Source organism: Vipera berus, assembly GCF_964194415.1.
Source record: "Vipera berus genome assembly, chromosome: 15".
Lineage (NCBI taxonomy): Eukaryota > Metazoa > Chordata > Lepidosauria > Squamata > Viperidae > Vipera > Vipera berus.
The window spans coordinates 2,435,949-2,455,541 of record NC_138218.1 but is presented as its reverse complement, the minus strand read 5'-3'; the positions used below and the strand labels follow the sequence as shown (position 1 = coordinate 2,455,541).

General features: G+C 47.4%; 2 protein-coding genes across 2 annotated transcripts; both read left to right on the top strand.

The window, feature by feature from the left end:
• Positions 1–5,240, top strand: LOC308674979 (mitochondrial-processing peptidase subunit alpha-like). Its single transcript, XM_081339885.1, has 4 exons — positions 1–85; positions 1,096–1,353; positions 3,099–3,139; positions 4,880–5,240. The coding sequence occupies exons 1-4, from the start codon at positions 8–10 to the stop codon at positions 4,908–4,910; spliced, it is 408 nt and encodes a 135-aa protein (XP_081196011.1). The 5' UTR covers positions 1–7; the 3' UTR covers positions 4,911–5,240.
• Positions 5,241–14,549: 9,309 nt separating this feature from the next.
• On the top strand, positions 14,550–17,508 carry LOC308674704 (uncharacterized protein). The gene is made up of 2 exons (XM_081339423.1): positions 14,550–14,556; positions 14,800–17,508. Exon 2 carries the CDS (start codon positions 14,882–14,884, stop codon positions 16,247–16,249), a length of 1,368 nt encoding a protein of 455 aa, XP_081195549.1. The 5' UTR covers positions 14,550–14,556; positions 14,800–14,881; the 3' UTR covers positions 16,250–17,508.
• Positions 17,509–19,593: the final 2,085 nt, after the last annotated feature.

Here is a 19,593-nt window from a genome sequence, read left to right as displayed (position 1 = left end):
GACTCGTATGGCGGTCCGCTTTGAGCTGCAGGACCTGAACATCAGGCCCAATCCAGAGCCGTTGCTGACTGAGATGATCCATGCAGTAAGGCCCTCTGGCGTTCTGCCCTACAAAGCCCCTGAGCTGTTTGGTGGTCTTCTAATCCGGATTGAGCTTGGGGGGGGCAAGTGGGCGAAGGACCCTGTGATCAGCGTGCCAGGCAGGGCAACCCCTGAGGAGTTTGGGGGGGGGCGTGGGGGCTTCCTCAGTCTCACTGGGAATTCCCTTCCGGTGGTGGATGCAGGAGCTGAATAGTTTTCAGAAGAAACAAGCTTGCCTTTGTTAATGATAAGCATCATTGTGCTCATTATGTGAGGCGGGGCACAATAAGGCAAAACATGTTTTGCTAATGCGTTGTGTTTCTGCCTGCAGTTTGGGAAGTGAAAGAATAGTCCAGTGGTGTGCATCATTGGGGAATGCAAAGTCAAAACGAGGCTTTGTGTGAGTTTGGGTGCCCCCCCACCCCCAAACTGCTGAAGAATGAACTCCTTTGCTTTCTCCCTCCCTTCTCCTGTCTTTCCTTCTGGACAACAGAGTAGTGTGATATTATGCTTCGGGGGCGTTCTGGGGGGGCACTGTTGATTTCCCCTGTAATCTGCACTATTCTTGGATCGTGCAGCCCAAGATCCAATGCTCCGCCTTTGTGGGGGAACCTCGCCTGCTGCATCTGCACCCATCCCTGCTCAAAGCCCCTTGTCAGCTTACTGGGCCCACAACGCTTCACACACGGAACTGCTTGCAGGCCGTGACGTTGGGGGCCGAGGCAGGTTTCTTCGAAGATGTTCTCAAGTAGCTCAGGCCGTGGATCAGGGAGACCTGGGTTCAAATCCAGGTTTATCAGACAGTGAAGGCTTACCATCAACTGTTTAATCCATTGCACTCTTTAGGAGAGGCTGTTATTTTCTTAGATACGGAGCTTTCTCTCCCTTGTGCTCACTTGGGCTCTTCTTGGTGCCAGTGGCCAACAGCAATCCTAAAGCAAGAAAGTCTGGTCAAATATCTGTTTGGTCATTGCCTTCTTTTCTGAAAATCATTTGCGTTTGCCCTTCCCACAGGCAGCTTACAGGGAAAACACTGTGGTATTGAACAGGTTCTGTCTGGCAGAGAACATTGAGAAAATCGACAGGATGGTCCTCCACTCGTACCTGAGGAATTACTACACACCCGACCGGATGGTGTTGGCTGGAGTGGGAATTGAACACCAGCTGGACTGTGCTCGGAAGTACTTCCTGGGAACCGTTCTGGCGTGGGGAAGTGGGAAAGCCGAGGAGGTGGACAAGTCAGTTACCCAATACACTGGCAGGATCCTCAAGGTGAGGAAGGGGAGGCAGCCAGCAGTCAGTATTGGCAGGCTGGGAAGCAAAATGTTCTTTGCACCTCTCGGTTTCGTAAAGTGCTTTGTTAGAATTTAAAATGGAGGGTTTGCCTTAAACTGGTTCTCAGAGCAGCTAGAAGAAAGTTAAAGTGATAAATAAAAGATCGGAAGGATGTGCAGTACGTGCAGAATGTAGCCAGTTACTGTATTTCCTTTGACCATGAAGACGGAATTATGGATGTTGATCCAAAATATCTGAACATCATCAAGGTCTTTTGAAAGACGGGGAAGCTCCAGAAAGAATGGATTTGCAGTGCTTCTAAAGCCTGGAAAAAGGAGGCAATGCCGTGCTCGGCTGGTGGGAGGAATCTCAGACCTCTTTCAGGAGGCAGCTTTTTCCTTCCCGGACATCTGGGGAAAGCCAGCGCCGTAGTTTTGAGTCAGGCTCCATTATGGTCATAGGTCTGTGGTTCTGGGGGGGGTACTGCTGAGGCAGCAATTCCTGTTCCATTGGACGGCCCCGGGGTTTCAGGTGCTGGATCCCCTTCGTTACCTCTCCAGTTGCGGCCGCAGGCACTGCCTCGGTTGCAGTTTTCAGCTCTCTCCTCCCTTAGTGAGCTCAGGGTTGCTTTCATCAGATCAATGGCTTTTTCCAGGATCCGGTCCTCCTCACTGGTGTGCAGGGAGCTCTCCATCTCTTGCCTCCAGTCCGGTTGGTGGTCGCTCCAACTCAGGGTCACTTCTCTCGATGCCTTTTCCCACTCACTTTTCCTTCCAACGCCCATCGACCACCGCGGTTTTCGGTCGTACTGCTCCACCGCTTCTTCCCCAGGGAAATATGCCGCTTCAGCTTCCCATCGTCTCTGGGGTTCCATTCGGGGGGAAGACTCCCTTCCCTCCTCTCTTGCTTCATCGCCAGACATTGTATTTGTCGCAAAGTCCCCCGGTAAGGTTTTCCCTTCCAGGTTGACTCTTATAGCAGATCCCGGGTCCTAGCTTGGGCGGGCCTTTTGCTTGGACGCCTGAGTGACCTTCCGGTTTGGCTTCTCTGCGCTAGGAGGAAGACTTCATCCCATTCGCTGTCCTGAACATGATGATGGGGGGCGGGGGGTCTTTCTCGGCAAAGGCATGTTCACGCGGCTGTATCTCAATGTCCTCAACCGGTACGTCTCTCTGCCTCCCCTGAAGGAGCCGGAAGGCTTCGCTGCTAAGAGCCAGGAGCGGAACCAAGCTGGGCCAGAGCCTGGGGGCGGGGAGGGCGCTGACCTTCCATTGGGAAGTTGGGAGGTGGGGGACTGTCCTAATGGACAGAGAAGTGGCCGGTTTATACATGGTGCTAAATTCTAATTAGCTTTAATTGTGGGGTGTTTTGTTTCAGTTTTGCTAATCCAGCAGTGATAGAGCTCCTGCTCCTAACCCGCCTGTACCCTCCAATCCATGTCCACAGTCGCAAGCAAGCCAGTCTTTACACAAATTGCAGCTCTTTAACTCACGGGGTTGGTAGCGTGGTCTCTGGGATAGCTCAGAACTCCAGTGATAGTCTAGATCAGAAAAATCTGCAGAGGTTTTGTGACCGCTGCGATTACCACAGGAATATAAAATCGGGGTGTCTCGAAGTGTTTGCTGTCTAGGCGTTATTAATTCGGAGTCTGCAAAATATAAAGCACATCCTGCTAGTGTGATATCAGTGCCAGCAGCATTTACATTAACATAAATAAAAACATATTTTACTTACCATTGCAGGGAGATAATGCAGCATCATTCATCATTTCACAGGCTGTACGGTAAGTACTCTGCACCTCATCGTTAAAATTACTCTGCACCTCATCGTTAAAATTACAACACACCATGCTACAGCTGGGCAAAATGGGCCTGAGTAAAAAAATTTCTTTATCATAACCCCTGCAACAGATTTTGTCACATTCTTCCGGCTGGGGCCTTGTGTCAGGCCGTGTGACGCTCGCTTTTGCAGTTGTTTTAAAACCAGGTTTGGAACCAGAGGTTGCCATCTTCAAAAGACTGGTGGAATTAAATCGCTAGCTGTTCAGACCTGACTGTACAATCTCCCCCGCGCATGCGTCCTTGAGCCTTGCGCCTGTCCAGAATCACGTGGTATGACATGCACAGGCATGTCCCGAACAAGGCCTAACCCCCTTTTTTTACTATCAGACACAAACACGCATGCCCGGATCCGCAGCCTTAACATGCCCGAACAAGTCTACTTCCCACCTGGCTAGTTGCGGTTACATGTACATGCAGATTTGAGGGCTCAGTTGACAAAATATGTGACTTTAGAATTTTACAAAGGTAAAAACCAGCTGCGGGTTTTAAATGTTTTTTCCCCCCACCCTGCATTCGAGAAAATGATTTAAAAACCTCCTAGAAATAAATACCTTTTAGAAAAAGGGGGTTAAACGCAAGCCCTGGCCTCCTTTTAGGGCCTCCCTTTTCCCTGCTTTTGAGGCGCTGATTTTTAAAACTCCACAAAAATTAAAAGCATCATTAGGCTAGAATGATTAGAAATAAAAAGCATTTATTATTATTATTATTTCCCAGCTCCCCAAAGTAGGGGTTGTTTCCTAAAAGCAGAGGCCTCTGTTAATTGTCCATAGAATTAGTCTAGGGTTAAGCTAATCATGTACCCAGAGGCTTGACTGCCTTGACTTATTGATGGGGTTCGGTTCAAGACGCCTTATCTGAAAAGAGGGTTGCTTGTGAAACTTGTGAGTTTCGCCCCATTTTACGAATTTCCTCGCCACATTTGTCAGCTGAATCAGTGAAGTTGTTAAATTACTAACATGGTTGTGAAGTGAATCTGGCTTCCCCATTGATTTTGCTTGCCAACGTTGCAAAAGGGGACCACATGATCCCCCCATGCTACGACCGTCATAAATATCAACCTGCTATCAAGCATCTGAATGTAAATCACATGGCCATAGGGATGCTGCAATGGTCATAAGTGAAAAATGGTCATAAGTCACTTCTTTCAGTGCCATTGTAACTTCAAACGGTTACTAAATGAACTCTTACAACTCAAGGACTACCTGTACTTCCACGTAAAGTAAAATCAATCTTGCAATATTTTTTATGCTTTTTCATAACCAATGAAACCAATATTAGAAACCAGTTGGGTATTTCCAGGGCAGAAGGTTCTTCAGTGGGGTGAGATGCTTTATTTTGGATTCAGCAGTTCACACATTTATCTCCCGAGTTTGCAAGACTTTAGCAGACTGAATATAACTTTAGGGTGAACCAAAACACAACAGTGGGCTAGTTTTGGAGATTGGATGCAGGACAATTTTGATTTTAGTGGGTTCCATTTTGGGGGCTATTGTGGGCTATTTGACTTGCAACCCTTTGTTTAGTGACTGAAGTTACAGCAGTTCTGAAAAAAGTGACCTGATCGGTTTGGACAATTGTGAGCGTTGTAGATCCCCATGGTCACGTGACCAAAATTCAGGCAACTGGTGTGTATTCCCGACAGTCACATAGTGCCCCGCTGACGTGTTCTCCCCTTTATATAGGGTCTCCTGCTTCAGCTGGGCATTGGACTAGAAGACCTGTCAGAATCCATTCATATCCCATTCATCAAACTATCTGTATGTTTCTAAAATCTTATACCGTTCCCTGGATTCTGCCATTTTTCCAAGGCAAAGAAGAGAAGATGCATGTTCAGCCTGCTGGGAGGCTGTCTTCAAAGACCAGTGGAAGTACCTTTGAACTGAGAACAACAAAGGAAGGGAGGGGGGAGAAGAGATCTGGTTTGTATCTTCGATTAGAATCTAAAAGGAAGGAGGTAATTGTTGTAAAGGCATGGGAAGATCCCTCTTTCCCATGGAAGGGTTTGACACCTGAATTTTCATTGATCCTGGACTGACCAGATGGTTTGAGGGGAGGGGTTTGATTCAGGGACTCTTTAAAAGAGTTTCAGATCCTGTCTAGTATTCCATTACCAATCATGTTTTAGTAAAAGCTCCTTTTGAATAATTCCTGTTTCAAGAGTTCTTTCTTTCCTAAGATGTGGATTGGGGTGGGTCCTGACCAGACCTCCAAGACCCCTTCCACCTCTATTCTAAATTAGAATTTGCCTTCACTAATAACCTGTTGGCTCTGAACTGTTCCCAGGAACTAATTCCAGCTGAAGTAGCAAACCGTGAAGAACAGCCCAAGTTATCAGCAAACATATGATCGTTGTTGCATCCCGAGCATTTCACTACCATGACTCCATGATGATAAGCCACCCTAGAAATAGTTTTCACAGATTGTATCCCGCATACCTAACAGAGAAGCCAGGATACACTCAGGGATGTTCAAAAGTGGCTTTCTGGGATATCCAAGGGCAGGGAATTTGGGGGATGTGCCCGTTTATTTAGGTATGACTTCTTTTGTTACACTCGGAGGATGGCCCATCTCCCAAAATTACATGGGAAAAATTCACCTACACATGTATTATAAACCAAACACATCATGTATTATAAATCAAAGTTTTCTATGGCTCAGCCAACAGCCTAATTCCCCAGCCAGGAGCAAATCTCCTCTTCAAAAATGTATATATATATATATATATATATATATATATATATATATATATATATATATATATATATATATATATATATATATATATATATATATATATATATATATATATATATATATATATATATATATATATATATATATATATATATATATATATATATATATATATATATATATATATATATATATATATATTTTGTGTAAAATTGGCCTGGGGTGGTCTTTTGTTGTTCCAGAGCAGGTCCCCGGGACAGACGGACAACATTGCAGGCGGGATGTGGCCCATGGGCCTTGTGTTTCACATGTCTGCTCCAGAGCTAGACATATCCTGGCCAGACCAGTAAATTTTGATTTGATTCACGCAACACTACTCTCTCCATAGCATCTAACACCCACATTCACATTTGCTAAGTGTGGCAGTGTTGAGAAGAGTTGGATTTCTGGCTGTTGTCCAAGTCCAGCCTTCATTACTTCCTGGCTGAATTCAAGTCGGTCTCTCAGTTGCCCCGTCTCGGTGGCAATCCTGGTTCCAGCTGAAACCTTTCCTGAAGGAGAGATAAGGAGCCAGAAACTGCCCCCTCATAAAAATACAGATTGCAGACACAAAACAGAGACCAAGAATTCTTCCACCTGGTTCTGCTCCAGTCAACCACCAGCATAAATACTTTGCCCAGTTTGAGTCCCTCAAATACTTTACACAGCCATTTGTCTGAAATGGTATAGGGTTTCCTGTCTGAGCAGGGGGTTGGACTAGGTGACCTACAAGGTCCCTTCCAACTTTATTGCTATTAAGTTTCAGAGGACAAGGTGAATGGTCGAGTCCACCTGTTGAAGCAAAAAGTAGGGGTAACTTTTTATCAAATCTCAATCTAGTGTGAAATCAGTTGAAACTGATGCAATGAAACAGCATTGACAGTTCCTTGCATAATACATTGGGTGTAAATTTTGATTTATGACTAGCATTCTTCAAAGTAAAACTAAATGGCATGGACAAAATCACTGCATGAAGCCTTTATAGATTTTAAACGTACATTTGAGAAAAATCTGGATGAACATGGAGAATACAAAGGGATGTTACTTTTTCTCATTCAGCATTTGTATGAAATGTGCTAATCAACCTGGTACCTCTTCAGTCTCCCAGGGCTGTATTTAGACAAATGGAAAATATGTTTCTACGTGATGGGAAACGGGAAGGTGGGAAATGACAGGTGACAAAGACCACAGAAGCCCAGAACTCGTTTCCAGCAGAGGCACCTTTTACTTCAATCTGATGAAGTTGAGGGTTTTTCCTTTGTAAGGGACCCAGTTGGGGCAGGTCAGACACCTAGATTGTACCATTGGCACACTTGTTCAAATTAGAAGATCATTTAAAGGCAATTTATTAATCTCACAAGGAGTTTTCTCTTAATGAAAAGAGCACAGGACACATACAGTAGAAAAAGTAGAAAAGAACAGTTGATTGGACGTTAGAAATCCTGTTAATCAGAAACATGGAGAATAAATTAAACATCCCATAATAACATAACCATTTAAAACCATTGTATTAAAAAGAGAACGTTCGCATGGGGAAAGGGATCCTGAGCATCATGAGCCACAGAATTCTGTTGTGAAAAGATACCATTTCGGCCAGCTGAAACTTTAGCATGTACAACTGAAAAAGTCCTTTGCTATTCAGCCTGACAGAGTGCCTTGTTTTGCAGTTAGAAAGTTACAGGCACCTATAATATTAGACGGCTATCATAAAAATATTAAAGTTACAAGAAAGCACAACCAAGTGCAAGAAACCCATTGCTTGGCCCTCAGCAAGGTCTCAAGAGGCAAAGCTTATGACCAGCATAAGGAGAGAAAAGGGTAAATTGACTCATTAATTGATTCTGTAATGAGAGTTGGATGGAACGAATTCCCATCGCCCAGTACGCTCACACAGAGAAGGCCTCCTCAGGGTACCGTCAGCTAGACAATGTCGGCTTGCGACCCCCAGGGGAAGAGCCTTGTCTGTGCGAGCGCCAGCCCTGTGGAACCAGCTCCCCTGAGCTTTGGATGGCCCAAGATCTCCAGTCCTTTTGCCGCGGCCTCAAAACACTCCTTTTCCACCTGGCTGACCTAGACTGACAGGGATTTTAATTATGTTTACAACTCGAACTCTATTCTTTAATTTATTTTAATTTATTTCAAATTTTTATTTTTAATTTACTGTACAGAGACCTTTAGGTTCTGTTGTTGTTAGCCACCCTGAGTCCCTCGGGAGATAGGGCGGGATATAAATCCCATAAATAAATAAATAAATAAATATGTTTGTTCTCTTGCTTGGAAGGAGGCAGTGTGCCAAAAGGTACGGAAGAGGCGAGAGTCCTATTTCAAGGGGAAAATTAACCCAGGAGAAGGGTCTGATTTCCAGGCCCATGGAAAGAACCCTGGGCACAGTGGAAATTGCTAAGTTTCTTCAGAACATCCCAGTAGAAGCCTCTGAATCTCAAAATGAAATCTCACCAATGAGAAGAAATTGTGATATGGGTTTGTGGAAATGAATACTTCTACTCATAAGATTACGTACCCTTTGAAAAGTGTGTAAGATTCAAATTCAACTATTAGACATCACAGAATAGCAAAATCATTAAACAGTAGCAATAAAGGGAACAGTAAAATGGTGACACACAAAGGATGAGGTGGCAATGAAGCGTACGTGTTCACACCTTCCAAACTCTAGACATATGGTTTTCCTCCTGTGTGAATTCTTTGATGTTTACAAAGACCCCTATTTTCAGTAAAGCTCTTTCCACACTGGAGGCATTTATATGCTTTTTCCCCTGAATGGATCCTTTGATGTACATAAAGTTTGCTCCTCCGACTGAAGCAATTTCCACACTCCAGGCATTTATTTGGTTTTTCTCCTGAGTGGATTCTTTGATGAACATGAAAGGTGCTCCTATCACTAAAGCTCTTTCCACACTCCAGGGATTCATATGGTTTTTCTCCTGTGTGGATCCTTTGATGTATATAAAGGCTGCTCCTCCTACTGAAGCTCTTTCCACACTCTGTGCATTCATTCGGGTTTTCTCCTGTGTGAATCCTTTGATGTCTATGGAGATATCCTGCCTCACTTAAGCTCCTTCCACACTCCAGGCATTTATGTGGTTTTTCTTCTCCGTGGGTTCTTAGATGTGCATAAAGTTTTCCCAGATGAATGAATCTCTTTCCACACTTGTAGGAAACCTGTGATATTTCCACCTTAGGCTCACATAAAATGGCACAGGTCTGGCTCAGGGCAGAGACAAGTTTCGTTTCTGTGCATAAGTTGCAGTTTACCAAAAATCAGATGACCTTGCTACGTGCAGACGGACACCCGTTGGAACACGTACAAGAAAGTAACACATACAAGATAGTTACAAGAACAAAGACATTCCATACAGATATGTAGCTGATTTATAACCTTAAGATAATTGCTTAGTGCATGGCTGAGATGTAACCATTCGTAACCTTAAGATAACTGCTTGATGGATAGCTGAAATGTTAACGCTTAGATAATTGCTTGTTGCTAATTGCTTGTTGCTGATGCGTTGCTGGTATCTCAATAAAAGAGAGCTTGGGACTTCGGTCTGGGCCCTCATCCCGAGAACGCTCAGAGAGATGTGTCAAGTTCATGAGGAGCCCGCCGGGTGCAAAAAACCCACAACACTCCAGACATTCATGCAGGTTTTCTGTTGTGTGGATCATTTGATGTACATAAAGGTTTCCCCTCTGAGTGAAGCTCTTTCCACATTCCAGGCATTTAAATGGTTTTTCTCCTGTGTGGATCCTTTGATGTCTATAAAGGTGTCCCCTCAGACTGAAGGTCTTTCTACATTCTAGGCATTTATGTTCTTAGTAAAGGTCTTTCCACATTCCAGACATTTAAATATTTTCTCCCGTGTGGATTCTTTGATGTGTATAAAGTTTTCCCAGATGAATGAAGCTCTTTCCACACTCCAGACATTTATACGGGTTTTCTGTTGTGTGGATCATTTGATGTACATAAAGGTTTCCCCTCTGAGTGAAGCTCTTTCCACATTCAAAGGCATTTATGTGGTTTCTCTCCTGAGTGGATCCTTTGATGTCTATAAAGGTGTCCCCTCTGACTGAAGCTCTTTCCACACTCGAGGCATTTATGTGGTTTCTCTCCTGAGTGGAACCTTTCATGTACATGAAGGCTTCCCCTGTGACTGAAGCTTTTTCCACACTCCAGGCATTTATGTGGTTTCTCTCCTGAGTGGATTGTTTGATGTACATAAAGGTGTCTCCTCTGACTGAAGGTCTTTCCACACTCCAGGCATTTATGTGGTTTCTCTCCTGAGTGGATCTTTTGATGTACATAAAGGCTTTCCTTCCAAGTGAAGCACTTTCCACACTCCAGGCATTTATGTGGTTTCTCTCCTGAGTGGATTGTTTGATGTACATAAAGGTGTCCCCTCTGACTGAAGCTCTTTCCACACTCCAGGCATTTATGTGGTTTCTCTCCTGTGTGGATCCTTTGATGTCTATAAAGGTGTCCCCTCACACTGAAGCTCTTTCCACATTCCAGGCATTTATGTGGTTTCTCTCCTGAGTGGAGCCTTTCATGTACATAAAGGCTTCCCCTCTGACTGAAGCTCTTTCCACACTCAAGGCATTTATGTGGTTTCTCTCCTGAGTGGATTGTTTGATGTACATAAAGGTGTCCCCTCTGACTGAAGCTCTTTCCACACTCCAGGCATTTATGTGGTTTCTCTCCTGTGTGGATCCTTTGATGTCTATAAAGGTGTCCCCTCAGACTGAAGCTCTTTCCACATTCCAGGCATTTATGTGGTTTCTCTCCTGAGTGGATCCTTTGATGTACATAAAGGCTTCCCCTCTGACTGAAGCTCTTTCCACACTCCAGGCATTTATGTGGTTTCTCTCCTGAGTGGATTGTTTGATGTACATAAAGGCTTCCCCTCTGACTGAAGCTCTTTCCACACTCCAGGCATTTATGTGGTTTCTCTCCTGAGTGGATTGTTTGATGTACATAAAGGTGTCCCCTCTGACTGAAGCTCTTTCCACACTCCAGGCATTTATGCGGTTTCTCTCCTGTGTGGATCCTTTGATGTACATAAAGGTTTCCCCTCAGACTGAAGCTCTTTCCACATTCCAGGCATTTATGTGGTTTTTCTCCAGTGTGGATTCTTAGATGGTTTTTAAGATCTCCATTTCTTTTAAAGGATTTTCCACATTCTGGGCACTGATATTTCTTTCCTCCCTCCTGGATTCTGTGGCGTTTCCCGAGTCTCTCGCCTCTTCTGAGGGACCCTCCGCCCTCCAGGCCCGTCTCGGGGTCTCCGCCAGTTTCCCGCTCCCCGCTTCGCCCTCCAGGCGGCCTCCTTTCCCGTCGGCTCATCCCTTCCGGGCCTTCCCCGCCGTCTCCTCCCGGGGCTGCTCCGCGGGGCCTCCTTCCTTCCTTCCTCCGCCGGGCTCGCCCGAAGTCCTGCAGGGGCGAAGGGGGAGAGGCGGGTCACGGCTTCGTCCCTTCCCCAGAGGGGAGTCCCAGCCCCGCCCGGGGAAGAAGGCCGAAGCCTCGGCCTCTCAGTGAGACTTTCCGGGCAGGCCTCCCTCCCAGCGCCCCTCCCGCCAGACCAGGCGTCGGGCTCCCCCCTCCCCCCTTTCTCCGCCAGAGAAGAGCTCGGACTGCGACTCCCGACATCCCTTGCGCCCTACCTGGCTCCGAGCCAGTCCGCGGCCGAGTCAATTAAGCGCCTCAGTTCTATTCGTTCCCGGAAGTGGAGGCGAGAGTTCCCTGCGCGCCCTTTTGCTGGTTGCTCTTCCTCTTTCGCTTGAAGGGACCGCCCCTACGAGTCCTCCTGCGAATAGCCGCTCTCGCCAGAGCGACCAATCGGCGTCCTCCTTGCATCCATCAGCTACATGGCGCCTGCGTAGTAGCGAAGTCAGTCTTCGTCCCGGCGCAAAGGGGAATTCTGCTACAATTCTGGGGTCCCGTCTTCCCCCCTTCGCCCCCCCCCGCATCCAGGCCGGCGGAGCTGACGGGCCTCCCGGGCTGCGTCTGCGTCCCTCCCTCCCCCTCCGGGGTCTCTCCCCAGGCAGGGCGGGGGAGAGTTGGGGGGGCGCTTCCTCCCTTATTCCTCCGGGGGGGCTCCGGCCAGGCTCCCCCCGCGGCCCCCAGGGAGCCCCTTATTTCTTCTTTTCACTAGATTAGCCAAAGCCAAATCTTGCAACCTTCTCTCAAAGAAGCCCCAAAGGGGCAGCAGCGTTAGATGTTATACGGCACGACGCACCCCGAGAGGCTGGGAAAGGTGGTCCTCGGGGCCATTTTCTGGCAGCGTCTCCTCCCCTTCGTCCTCCCCCCTTTCCTCCCTCCACTTTGCGAGGGCAGAACAGGGGAAAAACATTTCGAAAAAACATCATTGGAATAGAAATCTTTAAAATCAAACACTGCCTGCGACTCCATCTTCTCCTGCCCCCCCTCCCTTGCATGGAGGTTCCAGTGTGAATGCAGAGGAAGGGAATGGAGAGGCAGAGTTTGACATGCCTGCTCTAGAGCATGTTGGGCAGAATTCTGGGAGTTGAAGTGTGTGAGTCATGAGGGGGCCATAGTTCCCACATGCTGGCTCAGGAATTCTGGGAGTTGAAGTGCACAAGACATAAAGGGGTCAAAATTTCCTCCATGCTGGCTGAAGAATTCTGGGAGTTGAAGTCCACGAGACATAAAAGAGCCAAAGTTGCCTACCCCTGGTATAGGATGTCCTGCTCACGCAGGGGGCTGGACTAGAAGACCTCCAAGGTCCCTTCCAGGTCTGATTGCAAACCTCCCACCACTGTGCTTGGGGTCTCACCTCAGCCATGGCTTCAGGGCTACTGGGATTCTTCTCATGCGCAGTTTGCGGTAATCCCAGAGAGCAGAAAGGCCCATCTTGGCCTTGTCTTCTGACAGGGAGAGAGGAGCTAAAAAGCTGCTCTTCCTCTCTTCTGTCCCTGAATAGTCAGTCAGTGGATAGAGCCACCTAACCATCTCGTTGCTTGATGTGGCGTCGGCAAATTAAGCCCCTTCACACAATGCAATTCAAGAGAAGGGAGTGTGGAACAAGAGGGGGCTCCCCACAGTTTATTGGCTCACACTCCCCCCTACAACTTGATTGACATTTAAAGGTGCTGTGTTAAAAGCAGAATTTGTGACCCTGAAAATTCTTTAGGGACATTTAATCAGAAGCTGTGGGTAACCAAAAGCAGTTACACCGTCATTGTTGGTGTCTTCCAGGTTACCTGTCCTACCAGACTATTGCATTTTTCAGAAAATAAGATTGGAAAAATTAAAGATTTGCAAAGGAAACCAACTTAGTAATATTGGTGGTGACAGGATGGGCACCAAATGGGCCAAAGATGCATTCTTAGAAAAGAAAAGAATCCCCTTTGCTCTGCGCTGGCTTTCCAGACTTCGCCTTGCCCTGCCGCAATAAACTGTTTCTTCCTTAGAAAGCCATAACAGAAGTGCACCAAAAAGAGTAAGTCTTATGGCTTTAAAGCCCTCTATGGACAGGGTTATCGAATCAAAGGGTCTAGAGAGCTTCAGAGAATAACAGCAATTCTTCCTCTTGTTTATTAAACTCAGCCCTTCTCTTTGATCAGAAGTGATGATAAAAATCTTAGGAGAGTTCTACCGAATAACAGGTGCTAGCCAGGGGCACGTAGGCATTCATTACATTTATACCACACTCTTTAATAAAAGCAGAACGTAGAAGCCAGTAAAGAGCCTCCCAGCTCCTCCATACCCAGCGTATCCCCCCTTGTCTGGAATCACTGAGGGATTCCTGCTGGAGCTGGGGCTCGACTAGAAGACCTCCAAGGTCCCTTCCAGCTCGGTTGTTCTGTTGGCCGGTAAGAGAACGCCCTGCCTACGTCTAAAAGCACCTGGAGGGCGTCGCTGGGCTCCAGCATCGGATCTCGCAGCCAAGGAGAAGCTGGCTGGAGCCTGAGAGCGGCAGGAGCAGGAATCCCTCCAGCCTTTGGGGAGTGCATGGAATGCGGGGAGCCCCCCAAGGCCGAGGGTCCCGGGCCAGGCTTCCCATGGAGAGAGGGGCGCATGGGGGGGGCGACGGAGGAAAAGGTTTCCCTTTCTGGAGGCTTCGACCTCAGGAGGCCAAGAGGTCCGAGCGGCCCAGATGTTAAGGGGGGGCTGCCTGGATGCGGGGCGGGGAAGAGCGGACCCCCAAGTTCAAAGGGAGCCCCTTCCCTCATCTCCGCCCCGGCAATAAAACTCCCACCGCTTCTGCGCAGGCGCCATCTGATTCAAGGAGGGAGGAGGCCGATTGCTCGTTCTGGCGATGGCAGCGATTGGTAGGAGGACAGCTCGGGGCGGTCCCTGGAGAGAAATAGGCGGAGCTTCCAGGAAAAGGGCGTGCACATTGAGGCGCTTAATTGGTTCCGCGCCGAGTCTAGCACGCCCCTCGATACTGCGCAGGCGCCTTCTGGCTGATTCCAGGAAGAAGGGCGCAGATTGGTCACTCGGGAGAGGACGGTGATTGGCAAGAGGACTCCTAAGAGGAACAGGCGGAGCTTATAGAGGAAACGGCGCTCAGAGAGGTTCCGCCTCCACTTCCGTAAACGAAAAGAACTGGTACATCCTAATTAACTCGCCCACGGACGGGCTCGGACCCTGGTAGGCCGCAAGGGATGCCGGGAGTCGCAGTCCGAGAGGCTCTCTGGCAGAGGAGGGAGGGAGGGAGAGAGAGGGGAGGCCGAGGCCTGGTCTGGCGGGACGGGCGCTGGGAGGGAGGCCTGGCCGGAAAGTCTCACTGAGAGGCCGAGACTTCGGCCTTCCTCCCCGGGCGGGGCTGGGACTCCCCTCCGGAAAGGGACGAAGCCGTGACCCGCCTCTCCTCCTCTTCATTCCCCCCTGCAGGAGGACGGGCGAGCCCGGCGGAGGAAGGAAGGAGGCCCGCGGAGCAGCCCCGGGAGGAGACGGCGGGGAAGGCCCGGAAGGGATGAGCCGAAGGGGACTCCGCGAAAGGAGGCCGCCTGGAGGGAGGAGCGGGGAGCAGGAAACGGGCGGAGACCCCGAGACGGGCCTGGAGGGCGGAGGGTCCCTCAGAAGAGGCTGGAGACTCGGGAAACGTCACAGAATCCAGAAGGGAGGAGAGAAATATCAGTGCCCAGAATGTGGAAAATACTTCAGAAGGAGTCACCATCTTGCAAGGCATTTAAAAATCCACACAGAAGAAAAACCATATGAATGTCTGCAGTGTGGAAAGAGCTTCAATCTGAGGGACAACCTTTATAGACATCAAAGGATCCACACTGGAGAAAAACCATATGTATGTCTGGAGTGTGGAAAGAGCTTCAGTGTGAAGGGCAATCTTTATAGGCATCAAAGGATCCACAGTGGAGAAAAATTGTGTAAATGCCTGGAGTGTGGAAAGAGCTTCACTCAGAGGGGCACCCTTTACAGGCATCAAAGGATCCACACTGGAGAGAAACAGCATAAATGCCTGGAGTGTGGAAAGAGCTTCAGTCAGAGGGGCAGCCTTAATAGACATCAAAGCATTCACACAGGAGAAAAACCATATCAATGTCTGGAGTGTGGAAAGAGCTTCAGTCGGAGGAGCAGCCTTTATCAGCATCAAAGGATCCACACAGGAGAAAAACCATATGAATGTCTGGAGTGTGGAAAGAGCTTTTCTGATAGTGGAAACCTTCGTATTCATCAAAGGATCCACACTAGAGAAAAACCTTATGAATGCTTTGAGTGTGAAAAGAGGTTGAGTGATAGGAGCACCTTTTCTGTTCATCAAAGAATCCACTCAGATGAGATACAGCATAAATGCCTGGAGTGTGGAAAGAACTTCAGTCAGAGGAGCAGCCTTTATCAACATCAAAGGATCCACACAGGAGAAAAACCATATAAATGCCTGGAGTGTGGAAAGAGCTTCACTCAGATGGGACATCTCTATAGACATCAAAGGATTCACACAGGAGAAAAACCACATAAATGCCTGGAGTGTGGAAAGAAGTTCAGTGATAGGGGAAACCTTTATATTCATCAAAAAATCCACACAGGAGAAAAACCACATAAATGCCTGGAATGTGGAAGGAGGTTCAGGCAGGCAGGACACCTTCATAACCGTATGAATGCCCAGAGTGTGGAAAGAGCTTCACTCGGACAGGACATCTCCGTAGACATCAAAGGATTCACACAGGAGAAAAACCGAATAATTGCACAGAGTGTTGAAGGAGCTTCAGGCAGGCAGGACACCTTGATAGACATCAAAGTATCCACTCAGGAGACAAACCACATAAATGCCCGGAATGTGAAGAATCCATCAAAAGAAAGGGAGCTCTTAAAAATCATCTAAGTATCCACAGTGGAGAGAAACCGTATGAATGCCCAGAGTGTGGGAACAGCTTCACTTGGACGGGACATCTCCGTAGACATCAAAGGATTCACACAGGAGAAAAACCGAATAAATGCACAGAGTGTGGAAAGAGCTTCAGTCAGAGGAGCAGCCTTTATGTACATCAAAGGATCCACACAGGAGAAAAACCATATGAATGCCTGGAGTGTGGAAAGAGCTTTTCTGATAGTGGACACCTTCGTATTCATCAAAGGATCCACAGTGGAGAAAAACCTTATGAATGCTCTGAGTGTGGAAAGAGCTTCTGTTGGAGGAGCACCCTTTATAGACATCAAAAGATCCACTCAGGTGAAAAACCATATAAATGCCTGGAGTGCGGAAAGAGCTTTGGTCAGACGTCCAGCCTTTATGTGCATCAAAGGATCCATTCAGGAGAGAAACTGTATAAATGCCTCCAGTGTGGAAAGAACATCAGTCTGAGGGGAAACTTATGTACATCAAAGGATCCATTCAGGGGAGAAAGCATATAAATGCCTCCAGTGTGGAAAGAGCTTTACTGAAAATAGTGGCCTTCGTAAACATCAAAGAATTTACATGGGAGAAAAACCATATGTCTAGAGTTTCGAAGGTGTAAACACTTACCCTTCATTTCCATCTCATCCTTTGTGTGTCAACATTTTACTGTTCCCTTTATTGCTACTTTCTGTTTAATGATTCTGCTATTCTATAATGCCTAATAATTGAATTTGAATCTTACACACTTTCAAGGGGTATGTAATCTTATGAGTACAAGTGTATTCAATTCCACAAACTCGTATCACAATTTCTTCTCATTGGTGAGATTTTATTTTGTGATTCAGAAGCTGCTACTCCCTCCTTCTACACAGAGAACAAAGTGCACTATTGGTTATTACTGAGTCAATGTGTCAATTTACCCTTTTCTGTCCTTATGTGGGCCGTAACCTTTGCCTCCTGTGAAGACCTCTGTGTTGCAGGAATACAGTCCTTGCTGAGGGCCAAGCAACGGGTTTCTTGCACCTGGTTGCTCTTTCTCGTAACTTTAATATTTTTATGATAACCTTGTATTATTCTAGGTGCCTGTAACTTTCTAATTGCAAAACAAGGCACTCTCTTGGCTGAATAGCAAGCTAAAGTTTCAGCTAGCTGAAATGGTATCTTTTCATAACAGATTTATGTGGTTCAGGATGCCTTTTCCCATGCGAACGTTCTCCTTTTAATAAAATGGTTTTAAATGGTTATGTTATTATGGTATGTTTAACTTACTGCCCACGTTTCTGATTAACAGGATTTCTTCCATCCAATCAACTATTCTTTTGCCGTGGTAGAATCTAGGTGTCTGACCTGCTCCAACTAGGTACCTTCGGAAGGAAAGATCCTCAACTTCATCAGATCGAAGCAAAAGGTGCCTCTCGTAGAAACCAATTCTGGTCGAATTTGATATCCCTCGTGGGTGGGCGGGGCTGCTCCTGGTAAAAGGAAAACCTCATGGCTGCAAGGCTATGGCAGCAAGGGGGCCATGGAGGTGGTGGGGTGGCAGTTATCTACAACCTGGTTGCGTCCATCAAAACCAGAGAATGCTCAGCCTTAGATCCACGGGGCAGGCCTGGAACCAGCGAGTGCCCCCCCACCAACGAGTGCGCACAGGAGATGGCCAGCGCCAGAGCCCTGGTTGAAGTCAGACTGTAGGGAAGATAGGGAGCAAGGTCATCAGACATGATCCCCCATGCTACAACTGTCATAAATATGAACCGGCTGTCAAGTATCTGAATTAAGGGCTATTTTTAAAGGGCTGTAGAGAGAGTCCTTGACTTGCAACGCTTTGTTTAGTGATTGAAGTTACATCAGCTCTGAAAAAAGTAACATAAATTGTGAGCATTGCAGATCCCCATGGTCATGTAACCAAAATTCAGGCAGTCACACAGTGCTAGGCTCACATGTTCTCCCTTTCTATAGGCAGGGAATTTGGGGGATGTGCCCATTTATTTAGGTATGACTTCTTTTGTTATGCTTGGAGGATTGCCCATCTCCCAATGACTGAGTGGCTTACAAAAGAGAAAAATTACATGGAAAAAATTCATGTACACCTGGGCACATGTATTATAAACCAAACACATTATGTATTATTAATCAAAGCTGTCTATGGCTCAGCCAACAGCCTAATCCTCCAGCCAGGAGCAAATCACCTCTTCAAAGACCTACAGAAAAAATTATATAAGTATGTTGGAAGGGACCTTGGAGGTCATCTAGCCCAACCCCCTGCTGAGGCAGGAAACCTGAAGATGACAAGTGGGACCTTGTCGAGACGTCGCCAAGACACCCTCATTCCTACACAGGAAAAGACCCAAGTCAGCCATACCAGCTGGTTTAGAGGTTAATACAACTGCCTAATGTGCAATCAGCCTAGGTTCGAATCTCAGAAGGGTATGGGTCTGGATGGGGAGGAACAGGCTTCGGCTCAACCCTGACGACTGAGTGGCTGTGTGTGCCGGCGTCTCGGGAAATTCAGATTGTTCCATCGTTAACTATGGGGGGTGAGATATTACCCCCCCGTAGATAGGGCTCGCAACTTGGGTGTCCTCCTAGACTCACAGCTCTCTTTGGAAGATCATATAGGAGCTATGACTAGGGGGGCCTTCGCCCAGGTTCGCCTGGTGCGCCAGTTGCGGCCCTATCTGGACCGGGATGCCCTGCGCACAGTCACTCATGCACTCGTGACCTCCCATTTGGACTACTGCAACGCTCTCTACATGGGGCTGCCCTTGAAGACTACTCGGAGGCTCCAGCTGGTGCAGAATGCGGCCGCGCGAGTGGTGGGGGTGTCCCGATACTCCCATGTAACACCTCTACTCCGCGAGCTGCATTGGCTTCCGGTTGTCCTCCGGGTAAGATTCAAGGTGCTGGTTACGACCTATAAAGCCCTAAATGGCATGGGTCCAGGTTACTTACGGGAGCACCTGTGGCCGGCATCAACTTCCCTTCGTCCAGTGCGCTCCCACAGAGAGGGCCTCCTTAGGGTGCCGTCGGTCAAAGAGTGTTGACTGGCGGCCCCCAGGGGGAGGGCGTTCTCTGTGGGCGCGCCAGACCTTTGGAACCGTTTACCGGTGGAGCTCCGGATGGCTCCCGACCTTCGCTCCTTCCGACGTGATCTAAAAACATATTTATTTGAACAAGCCGGCCTGGTCTGATGGGTTTAGGGTTATTTTAATGTTATTGTATTAACGTATTGAATTGGGCTGTAATATTTAATATTTTTTTAACTTTTATATGTTATATTTTATTGTATTGCCCTGTACACTGCCCTGAGTCCTTCGGGAGAAGGGCGG

Excerpts from the sequence above, each read along its gene's own strand:
- LOC308674979 (XM_081339885.1), top strand. The coding sequence starts at position 8 with ATGGCGGTCCGCTTTGAGCTGCAGGACCTGAACATCAGGCCCAATCCA. Across the intron at positions 86-1,095 it reads TGACTGAGATGATCCATGCA|GCAGCTTACAGGGAAAACAC; the intron begins GTAAGGCCCTCT and ends CCCTTCCCACAG. Across the intron at positions 1,354-3,098 it reads ACACTGGCAGGATCCTCAAG|GGAGATAATGCAGCATCATT; the intron begins GTGAGGAAGGGG and ends TTACCATTGCAG.
- LOC308674704 (XM_081339423.1), top strand. The coding sequence starts at position 14,882 with ATGAGCCGAAGGGGACTCCGCGAAAGGAGGCCGCCTGGAGGGAGGAGC.